Source organism: Pongo abelii, chromosome 5, assembly GCF_028885655.2.
Source record: "Pongo abelii isolate AG06213 chromosome 5, NHGRI_mPonAbe1-v2.0_pri, whole genome shotgun sequence".
Classification (NCBI taxonomy): domain Eukaryota; kingdom Metazoa; phylum Chordata; class Mammalia; order Primates; family Hominidae; genus Pongo; species Pongo abelii.
Window position 1 is genome coordinate 112,708,010 of NC_071990.2, and position 24,207 is coordinate 112,732,216.

Sequence of the window (24,207 nt, forward strand, 5' to 3'; positions counted from 1 at the left end):
GCCAAGATCATGCCACTGCACACCAGCCCAGGCAACAGTTCGAGACTCTGTCTCAAAAAAAAAAAAAATTATCTTGTAGAATAAAGAAAGCTTCAAATAAAAACTCCTGTTAAACAATACTAAATAACTTTTAAAATTGATATTTAGTTACTAAGTATCCCTCTTTACCCATAGACATTTATATTCATAGATATTTCCCTTAATTTTTCACCACTCTCTAGAATTCACTAGAAAAGGCCTAGAAGAGGACTCTGGAAAGGAAAAGAAGTTATCTCAGTGTTTGAGGAAAGCCAGTCCCCTGAGTAGCATCATGTAGTACTTTATTTATCATAGAGAAAAATTTACATGGCTTTAAGCTGTACTGTGTCAAGGGACTACAGGGGGACAGGGGCAGTGTGTGTTTCCTGAGATTTCTGGAGCCAAGATCACAGTGGGCTTGCAGGGCTGGGTGAGGTCAGCCTCCCCTGGAACTGGACTAGACCAGCCCCAAACCCGGCCAGTATCACCCATCCAGAAGCATCACTGCATCAAGGTATGAAAATGGCAGCTGTGCGCAATGGGGGATTCAGGCTGCAGGATTCTACTTCAAATCTCATAACCCAGTGCAGAACAACAGGTCCTTGTTAAATAAGCAGGTGACCATGGTGAAGCCTGCAGCTTCCTGCATCATGGGAAGCTCAGCCAAAATGCGCATGATTGGTGAGAAAGGACAAAGGTACAAAGTGCAGCAAGAGCCCGGCATTTCCTTCAGGCCAGGGGCCGCTGCATATGTGGTCAGCATTAGCACTGATCTTGCTGTTCAGAGGTACTTGGGGTCACTCAAACAGCATACAGGAAAAAAATGCTGGAGACTTCAGATAGCTTAAAATCTAGAAAATAATTATTACCTAAATCTATAAGCATTCAATGCATAATCACATAAATCAAATAATATCATTTAAAACACCAACAGCTATTACACTTTTTCTTCTGCTGCTTTTCTCTCCATTGTACTCACTATAACTGTTCAGTTATCTATTTGGACAAAATACTTACTGCAGTTTGGAAGCCATTTACCAACAAAAAGTTCACGAATTTCACCACCTCCATAGCTGTGTCCATCGAATAAGTGATAAAGACTTTCCCTAAGAGAAAATTTTTACATTTATTAGAAACTGATCAAATTATTCTATTCTAAACAAACTTCTAAATTGTATGCAATATCTTTTGTCCTTCTAGAATAATAAGAGGAAGCCTTGGGCTGGGGGTGCTCTAAGAGCTTATGCCTGCATTGTATGCTGTCCTCAGGGCACAGCTCCTCAGGCCCAAAATGCCAGCGGGTCTGTCCAAGGGAGTGCAGACTGCTCAGCGTGAATGGAAATCAGAGCGACAGAGGAGAGCACTGGCAGGCTCAGACAAGCCTAAGGAAATCCACCACCCAGAATCCGCGAGCCCTTAAGATCAGGCATGCCTAGTTTCTTAGAGACACTTGGCACTGTGCCCAAGGAATACTCTCCCAGCAGGCAAAGAAGCTAAAACTTGCTAAGGGGCCACCCAGCAGTGTCTTCTTTTGATCTCCTGATGCTCTCCGCTGCCCTGAAAGCTCGCTCTTCTGACAAGAGCAAGTGGGAGGAGAGTGAGAAACTGGTTCCCCGCTCCCTTCTTCCCTGCAATCCACTCACTTTTGGAGAAAGGCCAGCAAGTTTGGAGTAGACCAAAGCACAGCTCAGAAATGTTAGTAAAAAAACACTTCAGCAGCTTGAAGGAGAGACACTGCCTCTGGGCAGTCCAACATCACAGACTCCGTCACTCATCCCTGGGTCAGCTTAGAGCAGCAGACAGTACAGTTTGGATAAGCTTAACCCAGTCAGGATGAACCAGTGTTTTCTCAGGCTAAAGTCTTGGGGAAATTGTCTGACTAGCATTTTAATGTGAAAGCTGAATAATCTCTGTGTGTTGGCTTTTAGTCTGGAATGGACCAGTTAAATCTCAGGAAGCCCTTGGGGCAGAGGATGGAGAAGAAAGGGGGGCTGGAGAGAAAATACGAGTCTGTATCTACACTGAGGTTTTTTGAAACACACCTCCCAAATGGAAGTGTGCATAATGGTCATATTAACTCATTTAAGCAGCCAGATATATTGATGGCACTCAATTTTCTTCAGAACACCTAACATTCACCCAATTCTTACGTATTTGAGGACTTCCTTTATAGATGATGGTAAGATATATATGATCTATAGACTGATATCTATAGACTGATATATATGATCTATAGACTATAATGTATGTGGGGCAGCATCTGTTCTCCAGAAATGCTCAAAGTTAAAATGATTAAGATCTTAATAAAGTGTTCAGAAATAAAATGTTTTGAATGAAAACAGCAATGAATCATTGTCATAGAGATCTTTCAGAGTTGTCAATGACTAAACAGCACAGATCCCCCAAAAGGAATTAGCAGATGCAAAGGCTTTGTTTCAGGTTTGGTTCAGAGAGGTTCCCAGATTTGGAAAATGCATATTAGAATTACCTGAGCTTCTCTAGCAAGCACATCATATAATAATTTCACAAGTAGTGGCTGTTTTCTTAAGATTTCTGGAAATTACTGTCCTAACTGACCTTAATATGAGAACATTTTGGTGACATTTCAACATTTCTGGTTCTGGCAGCAAAATGTGGAAAAAGAATAATCACTTTACGCTTAGTTGAATGTTTCTTTAAATAAAAGGCTTAGTTTGCATTTGGTTGTGATGCAGTATGGAGAATGTGAGACCGTTTTTTCCAAACAAGATTGCTCATTCCTACAGGAAATGACCTCGTTTTTGATGGCTGCTGCTAACTTATGGTGAGATGCTGGGTCCCTGTCCAATACCACATGGACATCCAATCAATTTACCCAGGGACAAGTCCACTCAAGAGCATCATTTAGAAGAGGGAAAGGCATTGGGGTTGTTTTTGGAGTATGTGCTTAAGGAAATCTAGAGGTAAGCAGTTTTTGAGTGTTACTAGTGGTGTCAGAATCACTAAAAACATTCATACAAAATGCTGGTTACTTTTTAAGCAAAAAGCAAAAAAGTGCATTTTATTTTACTGTGTATATGAGAAATAGCTGAGGTTATGAGGCCAGGTACAGTGGCTCATGCCTGTAATCCTAGCACTTTGGGAGGCCAAGGCGGGTGGATCGCTCAAGTCCAGCAGTTCGAGACCAGCCTGGGCAACATGGCAAAACCCCGTCTCTAGTAAAAGTATAAGCAAATTAGCTGGGTGTGGTGGTGTGCACCTGTAACCCCAGCTATTCGGGAGGCTGAGGTGGGAGAATCACCTGACCCCAGGAGGTTGAGGCTGCAGTTAGCCATGATCACACACCGCACTCCCGCCTAGGCGACAGGAGTGAGACCCTGTCTTAAAAAAAAAGGAAAATCTTCGAGATTAGGGATGAGTGATCATCCAGCCATCACAAAGTACAAGACCTCACAAGAAGAAGGAGTGGCCAAGTGCGGTGGCTCACACCTGTAATCCCAGCACGGTGGGAAGCCGAGGCAGGTGGATCACGAGGTGAAGAGATCAAGACCATCCTGGCCAACACGGTGAAACCCCGTCTCTACTAAAAATACAAAAAATTAGCTGGGTGTGGTAGTGGGCACCTGTAGTCCCAGCTACTCAGGAGGCTGAGGCAGGAGAATGGCGTGAACCCGGGAGGCGGAGCTTGCAGTGAGCCGAGATCGCGCCACTGCACTCCAGCCTGGGCAACAGAGCAAGACTCCGTCTCAAAAAAAAAAAAAAAAGAAGAAGAAGGAGAGAACAATGTTGCAAACAACTTACGCAATTCTTCTGGCAAATTGCTTGTTTTTAGAGTTCCTCTGGCTGGAGGGTTGCTAGGGGGTCTAGGCACAGCAGCTGGGGACAGAGGCTGGGGAACCTGTGGTCTCAGCTCTGCAGGGCACTCCAAGGACTCCCCAGGAGCACCAGCTCTATTAGGTGGCTGGTGATGTGGCTGGTCCCTAGAAAGGAATACATTTACAGTCAATTTTCATTCTTTACAAAGGCAAACCTTCAGGGACAGAAAGCCTTTTAGAACTATGGGAAGATCCCAGTGGGCTATCTCTCCTCTGCCTCTATTTCTTATCTGAGATAGAAGGAAGAGGGGAGCTCCATGGAGTTGTAGTCAATAAGCGATTCAGCTGGTTGCCACATGTGAGGGCCTGTGCTCTGACTCCAAAGAGGGAAGCAGGATTTGATTTCTCTATTCAAGATTTGTTTAATTGGAAAAACAAGTCTCATGCACAGGGCAGACAAGGTCACCAACAAAACAAAGTAGTATGACAGGTGACACAGATGGTTGATGTTATAGGCATTCAGATAAAAAGACATGACTTTTAGCTCATAATAGGTAACATTTAATTATGTATCAAAAGGTAAAGAGGGCCATGTAGATTTAGAAGTATTTGTACTGTTGACATATAAATGGAAATGTGATTTTGAAGACCCTTTAAAGAAGTTGCTACCATATTAGATAGCATCTTTATTATTTTGGTTGCCAGTATTCCCACAAGCATTCTGCTGAGATGAACAATCAGATGCCCTCGTGTGAGATTTGGAGGGCAGAAGGAAATGGAGAGCACGTTTCTGCCGCTTCTGTGGTTTCTGTCGGTAAACACAGTGACGAGGTGCTGAGTTTCCCCCAGAAAGCCTCCCAGTGTCCTGTTACCAGCTTCACAAGTTTCGAGGGCAGGGCATGGGCATCCATTGTTCACCAGTGGAGATCTGTCTGGCACAGAACCGATCCAACCATTGCAGTGGTCACAGCGGTGTTGGCTTTCTGATTCTCGACCTTCCTGACCGCCAGAGGAGGCAGCCTCTTTGGTGGCCCTGTTCTGTGGTATTGCGCTAACCAGTGGTGGGACTAAAACTGTCTCTATAATGTTTTGTTTCTTAAAAAAAAATTCTGAAGCAAATGTGACAATATGTTAACATTCTTAAAATCTGGGTAGTGGGAACATGGATGTTGTTATTTGTGGTGTGTTTGAAATTGTGTCATATTATAAATTTTAAAAAAATGTTTTGACTACAAAATCTCTATGTATATGCCCAGTTTTTGTAGATTGTTGCTTATGCTTTTCATATTTTTACCCAAGGAGTAATCAGGAATTCTAAAAGTCTTACGTAACAGGATTTAAAATAAAATTACACAGAATCTCAACTGTACTATATTTTGAAAATATGAATGCTTAAGATTATTTTTATTTTATATTTTTATTAATATAGAGAAAATAATTTCTATAAAATATGCTTTCAGCTAATGGGGGATCCCATTCCATATTTTTTTCTCTTTTTCTTTTTTTTTATTTCTCCAAGAAAAACTCATTCCAGTTCTTTTGCATTAAATTCTCTTATACCAAAAATATTGTTTCAAAAGTTGCTTAGTTGTTATAGAAGATGATTGCTTATATGATAAAGAAATGTTAAGGCCTTGATAATATTCAAAAGCTTCTGTATAAAAACAATACCGTGGAAATTAATGACAGAGTAAACTTTCTGAATTAAAGTTATCTTTCAAACTATGAGTAAGAGGAGAATTAGCTGGCTTCTTTTTTTTTTTTTTCCTTTTTTTTGAGACAGGGTCTTGCTCTGTCACCCAGGCTCAATCACAGCTCACTGCAGCCTTGACCTCCTGGGCTCAGGTGATTTTCCCACCTTAGCCTCCTGAGTAGCTGGGACCACAGGCATGAGCCACCACACCTGGCTAATTTTTGTATTATTTGGTAGAGATGGGATTTCGCCATGTTGCCCAAGCTGGTCACAAACTTCCTGCCTTGGCCTCCCAAAGTGCTGGGATTACAGGCATGAGCCACTGTGCCCATCCTCAGTTGGATGGGTTTGTGTGTATGTGTGTGTTTGTTTTGTTTGTTTTTTAGTTTTTGAGACAGAGTCTCACTCTGTCACCCAGGCTGGAGTGCAGTGGCACAATCACGGCTCACTGTAGCCTTGACCTCTTGGGCTCAGGCAATTCTCCTGCCTCAGCCTCCTGAGTAGCTGGAACCACAGGTATGTGCCACCACACCTGGCTAATTTTTGTATTTTTTTGTAGAGATGGGTTTTCGCTGTGTTGCCCAGGCTGGTCTCAAATTCCTGGGCTCAAACAATCCACCCACCTCTGCCTCCCAAAGTGCTGGGATTACAGGTGTGAGCCACCATGCCCAGCCTAGCTCCTTTACCTGAACTTATTTTTCATTATCCTAAAATGATAAAATAGATCAAGAAGATCAGAACAGGCTTAAATTGATGCTATAAAACCAATTACTCTGTATTATCTTTGCAACTCTTTTGTAAGTCTAAAATTGTTTGAAAATAAAAGTTTATTTTAAAAATTACTATTCTCTTTCCTATTCAACACCAAACTTATTTCATAAAGATGCCTACATTTTGTTTATTTCCCTGGAATTTTAGATATTTCTTCTGTTAGAGTGCCTATCCTGCTATAAAATCACATTTTACCTAATTCCATTGTTTAAACTCCATGTATTTATGGTTTAGAAAAATAAGGGATCTGGCCCAGCATGGTGGCTAACACCCGTAATCCCAGCACTTTGGGAGGCTGATGTGGGTGGATCACTTGAGGCCAGGAATTTGAAACCAGCCTGGGCAACAAAGTGAGACCCTTTCTCTGCAAAAAATAAAAAAATTAGCTGGGTGTGGTAGCGGGCGCCTGTAGTTCCAGCTACTCTTGGGAGGCTGAGGTTGGAAGATGGCTTGAGCGCAGGAGGCGAAGGTTTCAGTGAGTCGAGATCACGCCACTGCACTCCACCCTAAGTGACAGAGTCAGATCCTGTCTCAAAAGAAAAAGAGAAAAAAAGAGCTCTGTCTTGAAAGAAAATATGAGGGTTCGTGGGCTTCTGAGCAAAAGAGAAAGCAGGCATGTGCCTCTTCACCATTGTTAATAAAGTGGGCTTTTTTTCTTTCCATGAAATTTTCAAACTAATTACCACTTTCTGTATTTCTGAAAAATCCACTCTAATAGGAACTTCATATTTTACTCTATGCTGTAAAAACAGAATCTAGTTTTAGAGTGGTATATAAAAGTTGTTTTTGAGCAAAAGCAAACATTTAATCTACTTTCTTCCAAATATTGTCATAAATGAGGAAGCTCTATTTACATGAGTTTTACCTATATATTTTAGATCCATAAATTAAGAGAAAAGGGAAGTCCAAAGAGAATAAGGGAAAAAAAATGATTAAAGAGGCAGGGCGCTGTGGCTCACGCCTGCAGTCCCAGCACTTTGGGAGGCCGAGGTGGGCAGATCACAAGGTCAGGAGTTTGAGACTAGCCTGGCCAATATGGTGAAACCCCGTCTCTACTAAAAATACAAAAATTAGCTAGACGTGGTGGCGTGCAGCTACCCAGGAGGCTAAGGCAGGAGAATAGCTTGAACCCGGGAGGCGGCGGTTGCAGTGAGCCAAGATCATGCCACTGCACTCCAGCCTAGGCGACAGAGCGAGGCTCTGTCTCAAAAAAAAAAAAAAAAAAAAAAAAGATTGAAGAGTTAGACAACTGAAGTCATGAAAATAGAGTTGTTTTTCTGAAGAAGCATAGGAGAGACCTAATAATGGTACTCAACATGTATGAATGTTTTTATTACAAAAGAAAATAATAGGCCAGGCACAGTGGCTCATGCCTGTAATACCAGCACTTTGGAAGGCCAAGGTGGGTGGATCACTTGAGCCCAGGAGTTCAAGACCAGCTGGGCAACATAGGGAGATCCCATCACTACAAAATATACAAAAGTTAGCTGGGCATGGTGGTGCGTGCTTCTAGTCCCAGCTACTTAGGAGGCTGAGGTGGGAGGATCGCTTGAACCTGTAAGGTAGAGGTTGCAGTGAGTCAAGTTTGTACCACTGCACTCCAGCCTGGGTGACAGAGCAAAACCCTGTCTCAAAAAAAGAAAAAAACAGGTAATTTTAAATTTTGATGGAAAATTAATTGAATTTAACATTTTAAAGTAAGAAATAGGCTTAAACAGGAACAGACACTAGACATATAAAGAATTGGCTAACAGTGGAAGTCAGTCATAGTAAAATCAAAAATCTATTTTGTGGACTAAAAATTCAGATGATCTGAAACTAAAAGAAAGGGGTGTGACTTGGAGAACATCTGAAGAGCCTTTCCTTCAAGAGAATTTCGACTAGTCACTAGTGACTTTCTGCGTCTGATAAAGAGATCCTTGTCAACCAGCTTCCGTTTCCTCCTGACCTGAAAAGTCTATATTGGGCGTTCCACTATGTGACTTGCTCACTAACGTGGGTTAGCAAACCTATAGAGAATTCTGTTACATCTTCGTTGCATTGGCATAATTCCTTTCCATGTTAAAAATGCCTGAAGGTTGGGCCTGTCATACTTACTGGTGCCTTGGAAGCCCCGGAAAGGAGCAGTCTGTCTGTGCGGGCCTCTCTTCTTGGTCCCAGGGGCTGGGATAATTCAGGATAACCTTCTGCACAGGGTGCAGGCCTCTCACACTGGCTCCAGGCAGGGGCTGCCCAGGCAGAGCCGGCTGGATCACTTGCTGGTAGGCTGCTCGAGGGTAGTCATGGCCATCTGTAGGTGAAGACAACAAAGACAACAGGGAACATCAACTCTAGCTCCTTCGTGTGAAAGGAGTCGTAAGCTCCACGCTCATTTGTGTCTTGATCCCAGCTGAGGGGTCCAGATATCTGTTACCACCTCTGTGATGTTTGCCGTATTTCTCTGCTGTTAATTACTTGAGTGTTTTCACGAAATTCACTTTTTTTTTTGTCCTAAATAAAAACATCTGTGAAATCAGCAGTTTGGTATTCCAGCTGGAAAGCTCAAAAAACTTTTCAAAAAACTCTGCACAGGCTCCTCTTTTCATAAGATACTTAGGAAAATCCAACCATGAAGAACCTCTTTCACACCACCATTCCTATCACAATTTCCTTCATGTCCGGAACCCAAGGCTAGGAAAAATTATCTGTATGATAGATATAGAATCACTGCTCTGTATTTTCCTCCCCCAAGTGGACACACACGTGCATGTGCACACACACGTGCGCACACACACACCCCCCACTCTCCTCTCAGGAAGAGGTAAATTAATGAAAACTTGGCTCATCCTCCTGGGAAATAGCCAACCAACTGGCAATACCCTCCAACTCCCTTGGTCCTCTCCTGCTAGAGCCTACGTGCACTTGGAGCCAGGGCTGCTTGAAGAGGGCTGGGCTCAGAGCAAAGCCAGAGCTGGCAGTGACTTATGTGAATGTGCAACCTGGGAGAAAGTGGGTCCCAGCCAGGACCAGGAGCAGGAGGGTCCCCAGGGAAGGGCAGCCTACTTGACCAGGCAAAAGAATAGAACTAAAAGCCCAGAGGAGAGATGCAGGGAACCAAGTAAGGGCGAGAGGGAAGACCTCTGAGGGAATGGCCCAGGCCCAAAGTGGGTAAGGTGTTGGGAAATATGAGAGATGCAAGAGGACTGAAGAGAGCCACATGGTAGCCCTGCCAGACGAACAATGAGCACCTCCTAGTGATCCAAGCACTGCTCCTGCTACCCACATAAGCAGTAAGACGATCCAGGAGGAGGCGTAACTAGTCAGGACAAGAAGGAAGCTGTTTTGTTTTGTTTTGTTTTTAAAAAACCCTCATTGATCTTAAAATTATTTTGATTCTTTTAAGATCAACCCTCATTGATCTTAAAATTATTTTGCTGATTATAAAAGTAATAATCAAGTTTGCCTGCCATGTAGATAGGATATATATAGGGATGTACAGCAAAATAAAACTGGCAAGTAAACAAAAAAGTGACTGATAGGTTGAAACCAAAATGAGAAGCTGAGAATGTGGCTAAAAATTGATTCTTAAGGCCAGGTGTGGTGGCTCACACCTGTAATCCCAGCACTTTGGGTGGCCGAGGCGGACAGATCACCTGAGTTCAGGAGTTCGAGACCAGCCTGGCCAACATGGTGAAACCCCATCTCTACTAAAAATACAAAAATTAGCTGGGTGTGATGGCGCGCACCTATAACCCCAGCTACTCAGGAAGCTGAGGCAGGAGAAACCCTTGAACTTGGGAGGCAGAGGCTGCAGTGAGCTGAGATTGTGCCATTGCACTCCAGCGTGGGCAACAGGGCAAGACTCCGTCTCAGAAACAAAAAAAAGAACTGTATTCTTAGCTTGGCAAAGCAGTCAGGAGCCATCTACGTTTTCAAAGGAACATTCAGGGGAATGATGGCGTCAAGTACAGAACAAGAGATAAATAATGTGCACATTCACTAGTGTGACCTCCTCCAGGTTCCCAGTGCCTAGACTCAGGAAACTGTTTGGGTGACCTGGCGATGTGCCCAAGCTAGTCTCTCAAGTGTGGTCAGATTCCCTGGACTCAATCTATTATTGTCTCCTTTGACCCATGTCACCACCTGGGTCCTTCCAATCATGCTTCTTCTGGCAAAAGTGACCATGCCCCTCCATTCCAGACTGTCTCCTGGGAGGACCCCATGACCCTTGCCCTGATATTGCTTAGGCCTGGTCATGACAAGTAGTAGGGGTTTAAAGAGGGGGAGGAGGAGAAACAGATCTGCCTAGATCTATCCCTGCACCTGGATGACAAAGGAGACTGGGACTTGAAGGGACTGCTCTCAGAATGGAAGACAGGCCCACAGAGACTCCTATGGTCTAGGACAAGGTCTACTATACAGGCTTCACCTTGGCAGCCTTCTCAGGGCAGGGCGGATATATTCCAGGGGGTCCAGATCACCAGTTGCAGCTTCAGGGCAACAGAGCAAGTCACTACTGCTCCTTTCCCTCAGTTTAAAAAATAGCAAAAAATGCCACCTGCTATCCCCAGGTAGGGGCCAGCCCTGCTTTTCGATGAGCCTTGCGTGAGCAGACCCTTTACAAACCCAGCTGTAGATAGAACCGTCTTGGTGGATTGCACTTACAATCCACCCTGCTTGATCAGGTTCCAGCCCCTGTAGATCTTGCCTCCCACTACACTCTCACTGGCCCACTAAGCTCTGGCTTCATTTTGAATATCCCAAACTTGTCCTCTCCTTTGGGATCCTGAGTTTGCCACCCTCTTTGTCCAGAATGTTTTTGCCCTAGATTTTCACAGACTGACTTCTTGCCATTCAGAGCTCAGCCCAAATATCACCTGTCCAAAGAGGCCTGCCTCTTCACCCAGTTACTTTATCCCATTCCCTATTTTGCTTTCTTCATAGTTCCTATCATGGGTTTGCATAAGTAAGCATGACTTTTACCTGTCAACTTCTTGCCTGCCTTCCCTACTAGAATATAAGCTCTGTGAAAGCATGGACTGTGTCCTCTTGCCACCATGTCTCCAAGGATAGTACTGGCACCCAGGGGATGCTCAATAGATGAATGAATGAAGGCTCAATAGTTACAAAGCCGACTTACAGAAAAAGAGAAGCCATTTAGGACTGCACAATCTATGAATACTTTCTAGGGCACAGGTCTCCTAGACCAGGGGCCCCCCACTCCCAGGCCACAGGCTGGTATCAGTCCATTGCCTGTTAGGAACCAGGCCACACAGTGGAGGTAAACAGTGGGTAAGCAAGTGAAGCTCTGTCTGTATTTACAACCACTGCCCATCACTTGCATTACCTCCTGAGCTCTGCCTCTTGTCAGATCAGCAGCGGCATTAGATTCTCATAGGAGTGCAAACCCTATTGTGAACTGCGCACATGAGGGATCGAGGCTGCACGCTCCTTATGAGAATCCAAGGCCTGATGATCTGTCACTGTCTTCCATCACCTCCAGATCTAGCTGCAGGAAAACAAGCTCAGGGCTCTCACTGATTCTACATTATGATGAGTTGTATAATTATTTCATTATATATTACAATGTAACAATAATAAAGTGCACAATAAATGTAATGCACTTGAATCATCCCCAAACCATCCCCATCCCCAGTCTGTGGAAAAACTGTCTTCCATGAAACCGGTCCCTGGTGCCAAAAAAGTTGGGGACCACTGCCCTAGACTGTCTTAATTCTCTTCTGCTGTCCATTTGTTTTGGGGGTTTTTTGGTTTAATCGGTGTCTCCCTCCAGAAGTAGGAAGGAGAAACACAAGGTAAAAGAGGAGAAACTTTGCCAGTGGGCTTAAAAGCCTTTATGAGGAAAGAGCTGAAAGTATCTTGAGAAGTTTTTAATGTTTGAAGCCATTTTTCTTCCTATATCCATTAATGAATGGCCAATATTGTTTTATTTGCTTTAAAAGGACTACCAAGCTCTAATCATAGGGTTTATTTCTTTTCCAGAAAGCGGATGTTAGCGCTGTTAATCAAAAGCCTTTGAATCAAGGTCATATGATTTCTAACAGATTATTTCCCTCACAACATGTCTTTGTCTCATAGCAACAAATCATATCATTAAAATCACCAAGGCATGTGGGCTAAGTGTTTGATTAGCTGTAACTTTCATTTCAGAAACGGCCACCTGTGGTAAAAAGTTATGCCAGTTTATGTGAGCAGATGAAAATGATACACCTCATCAATTTTTAAAATTAGGGTACTGACAATATAGTCCTCCATGCTGTCCTTTTATTGTTGAAAACAAAGGAAAACTGAGTATCGATGGATCAATAAAAAATGAGCGTTCCCTTTTGTAAGTGGAATCTGACCAGCTTTGTCTGGAATTTGACTGGTTGTATGGAAAAGATTCCTAAATAGGCTGGACACGCCTGTAATCCTAGCACTTTGGGAGGCCTAGGTGGATGGATCTCTTGAGCCCAGGAGTTTAAGACCAGCCTGAGCAACAAGGTGAAATCCCATCTCTACAAAAAAAATACCAAAAAAAAAAAAAAACAAAACAAGAAAAGTTGCTAAATAAAAACTATGTTTATCAGGTAAATGACCATCTTTTTCACTGCTAAAGTTTTAATCATTTTTTTCCAATTACTATGACAAAGGCTTGCTAATTTACTTGGGTACTATTCATGTAAAATAATGGCTAACATTTATTGATCACTTGCTACATGTCAAGTACTGTTCTAAGTTCCGTATTGAGAATTATGGAGTTCAATTTTCCATTTTCGTAAAGAAGTTTAACTCAGAATAAAAATCCAGGTTCCTCACCATGGCCCATCCAGCCTTCATTTTCTAGCACACCATTCTCTCCTTACTCACTCTGCTAGGCCCCACTGACTTGCTTTTGGTATCTTAATGACATCAAGCTCCTTGCTTCCTTAGCTCCTTGCTTCCTTGACCTTCTCATCCTTTAGTTTTCAGCTCAGATGTCTGCTTAAAGAGACATTATCTGGCCAACCTGTCTATTAATGTGTGTTCCAACAACCAGTTACTTCCCTTATAGCACTTATAATTTGTCATTCTGTTTCTAACTTCTACTTCTTATCCATCTCTCCAGTAGACTGTGAATTCCATGAAAACAAGGATGGTGTATGACTGTTTGCTGAATAAATTGATAAGTGGATGGACAGGTTCTGTTTCCAAATTTCATTGACTCCCTTCTTTGCTTCCCTTCCAGGCCAAAAAAAAAAAAAAAAAAAAAAGGCTTTTCCAAGGCTTCATATTACAAAGACTCTACTCATGATTAAGGCTCATTCCTTTCCCCAGGAAGTAGGGAACAGATTTCTTTTTATTCATTCAACAAATATTTATTGAACCTTGATGGCCAGGCACTTGGTGAACAAAGATAAATACGATACAGTTCCCTTAGGAGTAGCTCAAAATAAATGGAGAGAGAAAGAGAAAATCTGTGTGTCTGTGGGTGTCTGTTTTTAAACACAAACCCACACTAGTTAGTGTGTGAGAAGGGGAGACATATGAGTCGACAGCCACCTACTTGAGAATCCCTGTTCAGAAACAGCTTCCCTGCGGACTTGTCCCCAATGCCTACAGTTCCATTAAGAGAGTTAATTCTGTAGGAGAGGGAAGGTGGATGATGTGATAGACAAATGATTTGCTAGCATGGTAACTCCTCAGTTCAGGGGCAGTGTTAATCACAAAACAAAAATGAAAATCTTGCACAATCACGAATGGGCGCCCAGGACTGTATGTTATTTGTCAATCCTGTGATCTTCTTGGCCTGAGTACACACGATCTTCATGTTACTGAGCTTTTACCATTTGGAATGTGTCAGCCAAATCCTAAATGAGGTTTTCCATTTATCAGTCACAACATGCAACATTTTTCTTCCTTATTAAGAATGGTATTAAAAGAGTTTATGAGAGAGAAATAAAATCTGATTTTCAAGTTGTCAAAAAAAATCGTGATATAATGCAATCAGTTTAGCCAGGAAACAAAGTGGCCAATATAAACTGTTGCAGGAACTCCCACAGCTGTAAGCAGCTGTGGTTCCTGAAAGGCAACTCCTTCTTTATCATTTCTTCCATCTGGTTTATTTTTTGTGCATGCATTCTAGCATACAAATAATCCCTTTTTTTTTTTTTTTTTTTTTGGTCCACAGGTACAATTGTACCCATGTACCCGTAATTTTATTCTATTCAGTCTCCTCGGTAGAGAAAGCAATAATTTTATAATAAAATAAGGGCTCTCTAGACTTAATTCTCTCTCTTTTCCCAATATATTTGCATCATCAGTTTCATTTGATTGCACAGCCATGAACTCCATGCTGGTGACCTTCAGTGGAAGGATTCGGAGGCAGCAGGAGGCCAACTTCTCCAGAGGGTGGGGTGAAGAGAAAACATAGGCTTATTCCCTTTCTTATTTTCACCTACTTTGAAAACTTTTTTTTTTTTTACATGAAAGGGGTGACCAACAACCATTTTTGCTTTAACTTGCAAAAAGCTTAGATATGCCATTTGCATGGTGATCATTATTTATTTATATATTCATTAATGGGTAAGGAAGTAATGCTCTTCTAAAGCTGAGTAGAGCCACGTAGCCATGGTTTCCAACTGCACAAGCATCCCTTAGGTGAACAGCTCTTTTGAAGTGGTTTTGTTAGCAATTAAGTGCAGTTATAGCCCTGACATGAAACTAAGCATTTGTACACCTGCCCTGAATGCTTAAAATCTGTGCCAGTGAGTGGGATCTGGAAGTAGAGGAGCACCCTGCAGAACTGGGCTGCAGGATGCATTTAAATAATAACAATAATAACTAAAAGCTGTTAGTATCGAGGGCTTACCACCAGCCAGCCACTTTCCTAGTGCCTTTAATACATTATCTCATTTAATCCTCACAGCAACCTTCGCGGGACTCGTTGCTGCTGGAGGCATCATGAATATTCTAGGGCTGCAATGCCCTGCAAAAAAGCCATCAGCACTGGCAACTCTGACCCTCTTCTCTGTGGTTAGATGGGAGCCAGGGCCAAGGGACATGCAAGGTGAATTGGGGTGAGCTTGCCTTCTGTACGTGCTCAGTTTCCCTTTGTTCTTTTCAGTTTTTACTCATTTCTTAATTATAGAAGTAATACCTGTTTGCTATTTTTATGTTTTTTATGTGTTTATGTTTTTTATGTGTTTTTGTTTTTGTTTTTAAGACTGAGTCTCATTCTGTTCACCAGGCTGGAGTGCAGTGGCGTGATCTCAGCTCACTGCAACCTCCACCTTCCGGGTTCAAGTGATTCTCATGCCTCAGCCTCCCCGAGTAGCTGGGATTACAGGTGCTCACCACCATGGCTGGCTAATTTTTGTATTTTTAGTAGACAACATTTCACCATATTGGCCAGGCTGGTCTTGAACTCCTGACCTCAAGTGATCTGCCCTCCTCTGCCTTCCAAGGTGCTGGGATTACAGGTGTGAGCCACTGCACCCGGCCGTTTGCTATTTTTAAAAATCAACAAATGTATATGAAATTAGAAGGAAAATATACCTGTCTCCTCTTAATTCCCTGCTCCCCTCCCGACCAAGATCACCACTAGATCCTTCTAGACTTAATATGTATATATAAACATACATAGTTTTTAAAAAATAAACATGGATGGGATCATCACTGCAGCTCTTGCCTTTCAACTTAATCTTTTTGATGTCAGAATGTGTATTCAGTGCAACATGGGCCTAGTAGTCCATTGTATACATAAATCACAAATGACTTATCTGGCCCCTTATTGATAGGCATTGTAATTGTTTTTGTTTTTACTCTAATGCAACAATGCTTTAATAAACATTCTTGTTCTTGTATTTGTATATGCTTGTTTAATGTTTCTATAGGATAGATTCCTATAAGTGAAACTGCTGGGCCAAAGAGGAAGCACATATAAAATTGTGATAGTGAAATTGCCTTCTGGGAGATTGCACCAATTTATACTCCTACCAAGAGTGATTGGGAATATTCATTTCTCTGTAACTCCACTAACACTGGATGTTGTCCAAAGTTTTTATTTTTGCACAACTAATCGGGGAAAAGGTATCTTTAAGAATTTTGCACTTCTTAAATCTAATGATGTTGAGCTTGGTTTAATTCTCATATTGGCTATTTGTGTATCTTCTGTGAATTATTCCCCTCTCCTATCCCCATTCTCTCCCCTCTGCCTTTCAACACCTCTTTTTGCCCCCAGGATCCTAGATGTCTCTCCCCAACCCCCTAATAGAAGGAAATAATACAGAGAGCAAGGGGATGGTGAAATGATGAAAGAAAGCAGGTCCTGGGGCAATAGAGACAAAAAGTGTTCCCAGTCAGGAGTGTTTGCCTTTTAAAGGAGCCTGCCCCAACGGGACAATGCTCACCTCCAAAGACTGGATTGCCAATGGCGCCATTTCAGCTCCAACAACAGGAAAAGTATTTTCCGTGGGAAGTATTTTCCAGAAGGTCCTGGGACTTTCATTATAACATTGAGTCAGTGCTTTTTTTGTCTATCACAATGAGGCTTTCCCTTGTTAGTAGTCAAAGTCAGCTGCTTGGGACTGTATCACAAAGCCTTAAGTATTCACAGTTCTTCGCATTAATCTAAGGAGTTAATCGGAAGTGCAGTTAAAAACATATGTATGCAATGCTTGCCATAGCATTGCTTATTGGATCAGAAAACTGGAAACTATTTTAAATGTCCAACAATAAAGAATAGGTTCATAACAATTTGGTAGATTCATCTGATTAAATACAATGAAGCAGTTTTAAATGATTCTGGAATAAGTACTCAATGTCACTGAAAACTATTTTAAGTTTAGATTAAAAATATATGCAAAGAAAAAAACACTGAAAATTGATATGTCAAAACCCTAATAAGGAATTCTATTTGGGTGGCAGAAATATGAAAACTTTTTCTTTTCTTTTTTGAACTTCTGGGCATATTTTAATTTTGGGAGTGACCAAATATTATAATGATCAGAAAAATTATCTTTTTTTTCTTTTTTTTTTTGAGATGGAGTCTCACTCTGTCGTCGCCCAGGTGCAATCTCGGCTCACTGTAACCTCTGCCTCCCAGGTTCAGGCAATTCTTGTGCCTCAGTCTCCCGAGTAGCTGGGATTACAGGCGCCCACCACAACACCTGGCTAATTCTTTTTGTATTTTTAGCAGAGACAGGGTTTCACCATGTTGGCTGGGCTAGTCTCAAACTTTTGACCTCAAGTGATCCACCCACCTTGGCCTCCCAAAGTGCTGGGATTACAGGGGTGAGCCACCGTGCCTAGTGAAAACTTACCTTTAAATACAGATAACAGAATGTTAAAAAGTAGTTTATGGTATTATTCTCACAAATTATTCCTTTTAAACCTGGCAATCACTGAGAAATACAGCCTTGACCTTGCCAACATTCAGTTCTCAGTGATTCATACTTAAGGGAATCCACCACCACACCCACCCTATGACTGGGCGCTTAGAGCAGGGGTGGCATCCATACACTCCCACTCTGTTGACTTCCCAGCATTTATACACCACGTCCCAGTTTTAGGCATCAGGGGCTCTTTCTCCCACTCCAGCCCAAGGCCCCATTCTCCTTACACCCTCCTGCTTCCCCAGCCCCTGCCCTCATTCCTAATCTCACACTCATTCTTACCTATTTCTTCCAAGCATCTTCTAAGTTACATTTCTCTATCTCCTCTTTGTTTTTTTCTTGAGTTATGAATTACTGTGTTGCTCTCTTCACTTTAGGAAGCTTTATACTTAGTATACATGTACTAATATGTAAATTATGGTTGATTACAGCATTTGTAATTATTTCTATAATTTATTTTAAAGCTGCTCATCAGGCCTTTGGTCAGGCACTTCTTACACTCTGAACTACTTTCTGTCCAGTGTTTATTTGCTAAGAAAAATATCACGCCTCACAGCCCTGTGTTTCATCTGTAAAGCCCTTTTGTTATTTTCCAGTGGCCTCAGCAGAGATTTAACATCAAGAATGGTGGTAGGAAAAAAAAAATGGTGATAGAACCTTGTATCTCAATCTAAGACTTTATCACTTTCAGAGATGCTTACTGCACTGATACATATTATTATTTCAGAAGTAGTTTATTGAGAGTCTAGTATGTGCCAGACACTGTGCTTAAATCCTGGGGAATTATGAATTGAAAGTACACGTTTGCATTTGCAGATGCACAAAAGCTTACAGTCTAGAAGGAGAGGAGACAAGTACATAATTAGATGCCATGCTGGTGTTAGGTGTCCCAACAGGGCCAGAGCAGGAGGGAGGCAGAGGCCCTGAAGGAGAACGTGATCTGGGGAGATTTCCAGAGGGACAGTTGAGCTAAGTCTCAAAAAATGTGTATGATGGTGGTTGCATAACTCTGTAAATATACTAAAATTTATTGAATTTTGTATTTAAAATGGGTTAAGGGTAAACCTTACAGTATGTAAATTAGATCTCGATAAAGCAGTTTTTTTAAAAGGTGTATCGAAACTGGGTCAAACACACCAGAAGGGGAAGAACATCCTGGAGAGAGAGAAGAGCCTGGCAAATGCATGGAGATGTGAACCATTGCGACAAGTAGGGGGACTGCCAGTCTTAGAGTGGCTGGAACGTAGGGTAGCTGTGGATGGCTCAAGTGTCCAAAAGGGTTTAAGCAGCAAAATCACAGAAGCAACTTCATTTTCATGTAATGGCCCGAATCCCAGAGTCTCAATGACATTCTGGGCACCTTCTGGTTTTTTGTTTTGTTTTGCTTTGTTTTTGACTAAAAGCCCTTTCTCTGCCAAGTCTAAGATGGGGAAGAAACATGACGAGAAGGAAGAACCCATATGCCCAAAGATTAGAACAAAAAATACATTTTCTAGAAATCATTTGGGTCATCTCTCTGCTTCTAGGCAGGTTTGTTAAACTAACCCAGACACAGGAACCCGTTTTGTCCTTAAAGGTCCCTAGAGAAGGAGACTTCAAGTGGGACAGGCTTTAGGCTAAGAAAAAGCATTCTCTGAAGGCCCTTTGCAAATCCAGCCACACATGGAAAGCCCCTAAGAGAAGCAGAATGCCCTCCCTGCATTCTGACCTGTTCATGCCAGCCTAGTGACACGAAGCATTGATGTGAGGCCCTTGTTTCTTCAGTCACCCAGCCCAGAATGCCCAGAGGAGGTAAAGATCACTTACATGGCACCTGGTGATCGGGACTTCCAGGACGATGGTAATGATAGTTCCATGGAGCATGTGGGGAAAGATTGGGAGGCAGCATCTGTGCACATGCTGGATATCTCTGAGGTTCAAACTGAGGGAACTCCCTGGACCTGAGAGGTCTGGGGAGGTCCTGGGGGTAACACACGGAGGTGAGGGGCAGGGGCCTTTCCAGCTGCCTGATGCCCAGGACATCCTGGGGCTGGGAATCATATCCCGTGTCTATGGTTGGCAGATCCAGGCCTGCTCGGTTCCTGTGAGGCTGGGGCCGTTGCACCATCTCCTGGCTACCGCCCAAGGAGTCTGCTGAGGCATTAGGCAAACTTTGGTCTGATTTGTCTGAGTCGTGGCCAGTGTCAGGAGAAGCCGCTGAAAGCTGAGATACCAGCCATTGATTACGTTTTTCCATAAATGAAAACTGATGCTCTGCAGGGAGGGCTCCAACCACAGACTCAGACTCAGGCTCACTGACTGCAGAGCACCCAGAAGGGAAAGCTTTGCCCGGGCCTGGGTGTCTCCTGCAGAAACTGTCTTCACTGTCCTCCAGAACTTGAGTGCGCAGGCAGGTGACCTGCCGGGATACAGGCCGCTGGTGATTTGCAAGTTTCAGGGTTGAGTGAGCTTGAGAAAAGTCTCCGGAGGAATTGTGAAGCATTGCAGACAAGCTGTTGGGTGCCATGTTCCTTATATTTGGAGCAGGTGGTTCTGATTCCTCTTCCAGGGAATATTCTGGGATTGGTTTCAGCAACTGACTTGGGTATGGTTCTGATTCATCAACCTCCACAGGAATGCTTCGGTTCATTCTAGTTTCTGGAACAAGAGAAAACATGCCATAGCCTTAGAAGACAGATCAATTCTTGGAGTCGTCACTTTATGACCTTAAGGGACCTCATTCAAGATGTGGTTTAAATTAACAGTGAGACACCAATGTGCTTGCAAAGCCCTAATCACATAAAATTGTTTACTTATCCTCCAGGCAAAAGCACTAATGCTTATTAAGATATTTTATCTGGAAGGCAATTCAAAGGATGTGATTGGACCATCCTGTGGTAGAAATCATTCACCAGCAAGGGGAAAACACAGATGAAAATCAACTGCCAAGTATTGAGGAAAGAGAAATTATCATAATGTGGGCTGCTTCGTGTGTGCTTGGAATACATGATGAAATAAATCTTAGTAACTGATACGGAATGATCTCTAAGATACATTGAGTTTTTTTAAAAAGCCAGGCGCAGAGCAGTGTGCATACTATGCTGCTATTTTGTGTAAAAAACGAGAGGAGAATGTGTGTTTGTGTGTGCATATCTGCTTGTATATGTATAAACCGTGTGGAGGATATACAGACATTGCTACACTGGTTGCCTTTGAGGATGGAATTAAGCTGGGGGAGAGGAGTGGGAGGAAGTTTTCACCTTTTGAACTTTTATAATTTTGTTCCATTTGACTACTGCCTAATTTTAAAAAATAAAAGTGTTTTTTTTTTTAAGCAAAGAAAGCAAGCCCAAGTTTAAAACACATTGAAAAAAAGTCAGAGTGACATTTTCTACCTAATTTTAGGTCATTTGGAGGACTTAATTCCCTCTGGGCACTATGCCTGCAACAAAGGTAGCCATGACCATCTGGTTTGTGATGTAGTTGAACCAGCAAGGCTCGCTAAACTAGACCTTAGCCTGCAGAGCATTTATCCCACAGTCCGGGCAATATTGCTTTTAGCTGTAAGAAGAACTCTTAATTAACCTAACACAATGAGAAAGAAAACCAGCCTCCTCTCATCATTAAACTGATTGAGATGATGCCTTGACTGCAGGGGGAGGAAGAAGGTGTCCAGAGGACTGCACAGGAGCAACTGGGGGTTTGCAGGAGGCTGCAGAGCAGGTGTCGTAAAAGAGCAAGCAAGTGAAAAAGAAGAAATCCCAGAGGGTTATTCTATGCAAGGCTAGTACACAGCATACTTCAAATACCAGAGAGAGAAAAGGGATTGTGTCTGGATTTAAAAATTCCTACTTTGGATCCATGTCGCATTTCAACCACATTCACTGAGGGCTCACTGTGCCTAAAGTCAGGTTACATAAATTATGTCTAAGACAAGTTTCAGAGAGCATGAATTTGCTTTCTCTTGCACCTTGTACCCAATCCAATGGGATCAGGACAGCATGCATTTTGAAATGCTCCCCTTTCACACAGATGGGGCCAGCAGTTTTCCACCAAATGTACTTAACAGCCTACAGAAAGATACCTCTCCACTCCCTGCCAAATGAATGCTCTTTGACACTCTTCTCCCACTTGGTATCAAACTTACCCACCTGCTGCACAACGACCCTTGCTCTGTTTTCTGACACAACAGAAAACTCAACTTCTAATTTCCGGCTGGCCTTCCCTCCTTCCCTCCGTCTCTCCCTTTCCCTATTCTTGTCCTTTTCAGGCTGTGTATGTCCTCTGCTCATTGGCTCTTCAGAAAAGGAGACCTCATCAGCTAAAGTGATCAGACCTTATAAAAATGAACAAGAGCCTACCCAAAAAACCCGTAAATATCGCAATTTTTTATTATTTAAAAAATGTTTGGCTGGGCGCAGCGGCTCGGGCCTGTAATCCCAGCACTTTGGGAGGCTGAGGCGGGTGGATCACCTGAGGTCAGGTATTTTAGATGAGCCTGGCTAACATGACAAAACCCCCTTTCTACTAGAAGTACAAAAATTAGCTGGGCGTGGTGGCATGTGCCTGTAATCCCAGCTACTCAGGAGGCTGAGGCAGGAGAATCGCTTGAACCCGGGAGGTGGAGGTTGCAGTGAGCTGAGATTGCACCACTGCATTCCAGCCTCGGCGACAAGAGCGAGACTCCATCTCCAAAAAAAAAAAAAAATTTCACCATTTTTTCCCTTTCTTTCTTGCAATTTTTCCACAGTTATGAAGTTGGTTGTGCCATACAACATGCTCTTCAGCTGGTCGGAAAACAAAAGTATTTTTTCAAGGCCTGGCTGACTGTTGTGTCATCTTCTACATGCACTTGTGGGCCCACAGCTGAATGGGAGGCAAAGAGATGCAAAAAGTGAGCTGACTGGCAGGAGGACTAATTCCTGTCCTCTCTTTATTGCCATGGGATTCGCTTTCAATCCTCACTCTTCAGGTACAACTATTTCCATTCTCCCTGGGTTTTCCAATGTGAGTACCTTAGAAGCGCTTTTCTACCCAAAGGAAAAAAAAGTTGCAAATTCTACTCTTCTAGCTGAGGAGCCATCTGGGGGCTTGGAGGAGGCTTTAAAAAAAGTGATGAGGGCAGTCATCTCACATAAACTGGAAATCTGAGGTCATCCTCTGGTGGTAATTCTTCAGTTAAAACTGGTCTGGGGCTGGGCGTGGTGGTTCACACCTGTAACCCCAGCACTTTGGAGGCTGAGGCAGGAGGATTACTTGACCCCAAGAGTTCAAGACCAGCCTTGGCAATATAATGAGACCCTGTCTCTACAAAAAATTAAACAAATTAGCCAGGTGCGGTGGCATGCGCCTGTAGTCCCAGCTACTTGGGAGGCTGAGGTGAGAGGTCACTTGAGCCCTGGAGGTCCAGCCTGCAGTGAGCCGAGATCGTGCCACGGCACTCCAACCTGAGTGACAGAGCAAGACCCTGTCTCAAAAAATAAAAATAATTTTAAAAAAAAAACTGGTCTGGCCAGGCGCGGTGGCTAACGCCTATAGTCCCAACACTTTGGAAGGCCAAGGTGGGTGGATCACCTGAGGTCAGGAGTTCAAGACTAGCCTGGCCAACATGGTGAAACCCTGTCTCTACTAAAAGTACAAAAATTAGCTGGGTATGGTGGCAGGCACCTGTAACCCCAGCTACTTGGGAGACTGAGGCAGAAGAATCGATTAAGCCTGGGAGGCGGAGGTTGCAGTGAGCCGAGATCTCACCTGTTGTACCCCAGCCTGGGCAACAGGAGCGAAACTCTGTCTCAAAATAAAATAAAATAAACTGGTCTGAAAAGGAACACATGGCTTTTGAGTATTCAGTAAATAAACCTGGCATGGCAAGAAACAACTTCTAATAAAACTATGGAATTAATAATCTTTAAAAAGCAAAATGGACCCTGGTGTTTCAAACATGTCACTATCAAATACTCAAACAGCAGATAATTACAGAACTCAACTATGTGTCCAACTCAATTCTGTGTATCCCCCTTCTGAATATAAGCCCAACTGAAATAGTTTTAATACTTTTTAAATAACCACAAGTGATACAAAATTCAAGAGGTACCAAAGGGTATGCACACCGGCCACTGTGGCTCACGCCTGTAATCCCAGCACTTTGGGAGGCCAAGACGAGCGGATCGCAAAGTCAAGAGTTCGAGACCAGCCTGGCCAACATGGTGAAACCCCGCCTCTACTAAAAATACAAAAATTAGCCAGGCGTGGTGGCACGCACCTGTAATCCCAGCTACTCCAGAGGCTGAGGCAGGAGAATTGCTTGAACCCGGGAGGCGGAGGTTGCAGTGAGCCGAGATCGTGCCACTGCACTCCAGCCTGGGTGACACAGCGAGACTCCGTCTCAAAAAAAAAAAAAAAAAAAAAAAGGAGGTATGCAGTGAGAGATAATCACAGTAATTTCTAAAGACACAGAAAACATTCTTCCTACCTTTAAGTTGCTGTGATCCAGCCTAAGAGAGGAAACTAAGTAACATGCAGAAAACCCACGACTGGCGTCCCAGGGCCTTCGTGCTTATCGCTCCGTCTTCATGGAACACCCTTCCCCCACACAGCT

General features: G+C 43.0%; 1 protein-coding gene and 1 long non-coding RNA gene across 2 annotated transcripts in view; one reads left to right on the forward strand and one right to left on the reverse strand.

The window, feature by feature from the left end:
* LOC134761601 (uncharacterized) overlaps positions 1–24,207 on the forward strand; it is a 117,696-nt gene that overhangs the window by 90,733 nt on the left and 2,756 nt on the right. The window lies entirely within an intron of this gene.
* The window catches only part of TRAF3IP2 (TRAF3 interacting protein 2), a 47,560-nt gene that overhangs the window by 13,214 nt on the left and 10,139 nt on the right, over positions 1–24,207 (reverse strand). The window contains exons 2-5 of the mRNA XM_024248985.3: positions 19,437–20,267; positions 8,374–8,566; positions 3,799–3,977; positions 1,036–1,124 (exon numbers count right to left, since the gene is read on the reverse strand). Coding sequence (XP_024104753.1) covers positions 1,036–1,124; positions 3,799–3,977; positions 8,374–8,566; positions 19,437–20,259 — 1,284 coding nt within the window. The 5' untranslated portion in view covers positions 20,260–20,267. The remainder of the gene's footprint in view (positions 1–1,035; positions 1,125–3,798; positions 3,978–8,373; positions 8,567–19,436; positions 20,268–24,207) is intronic.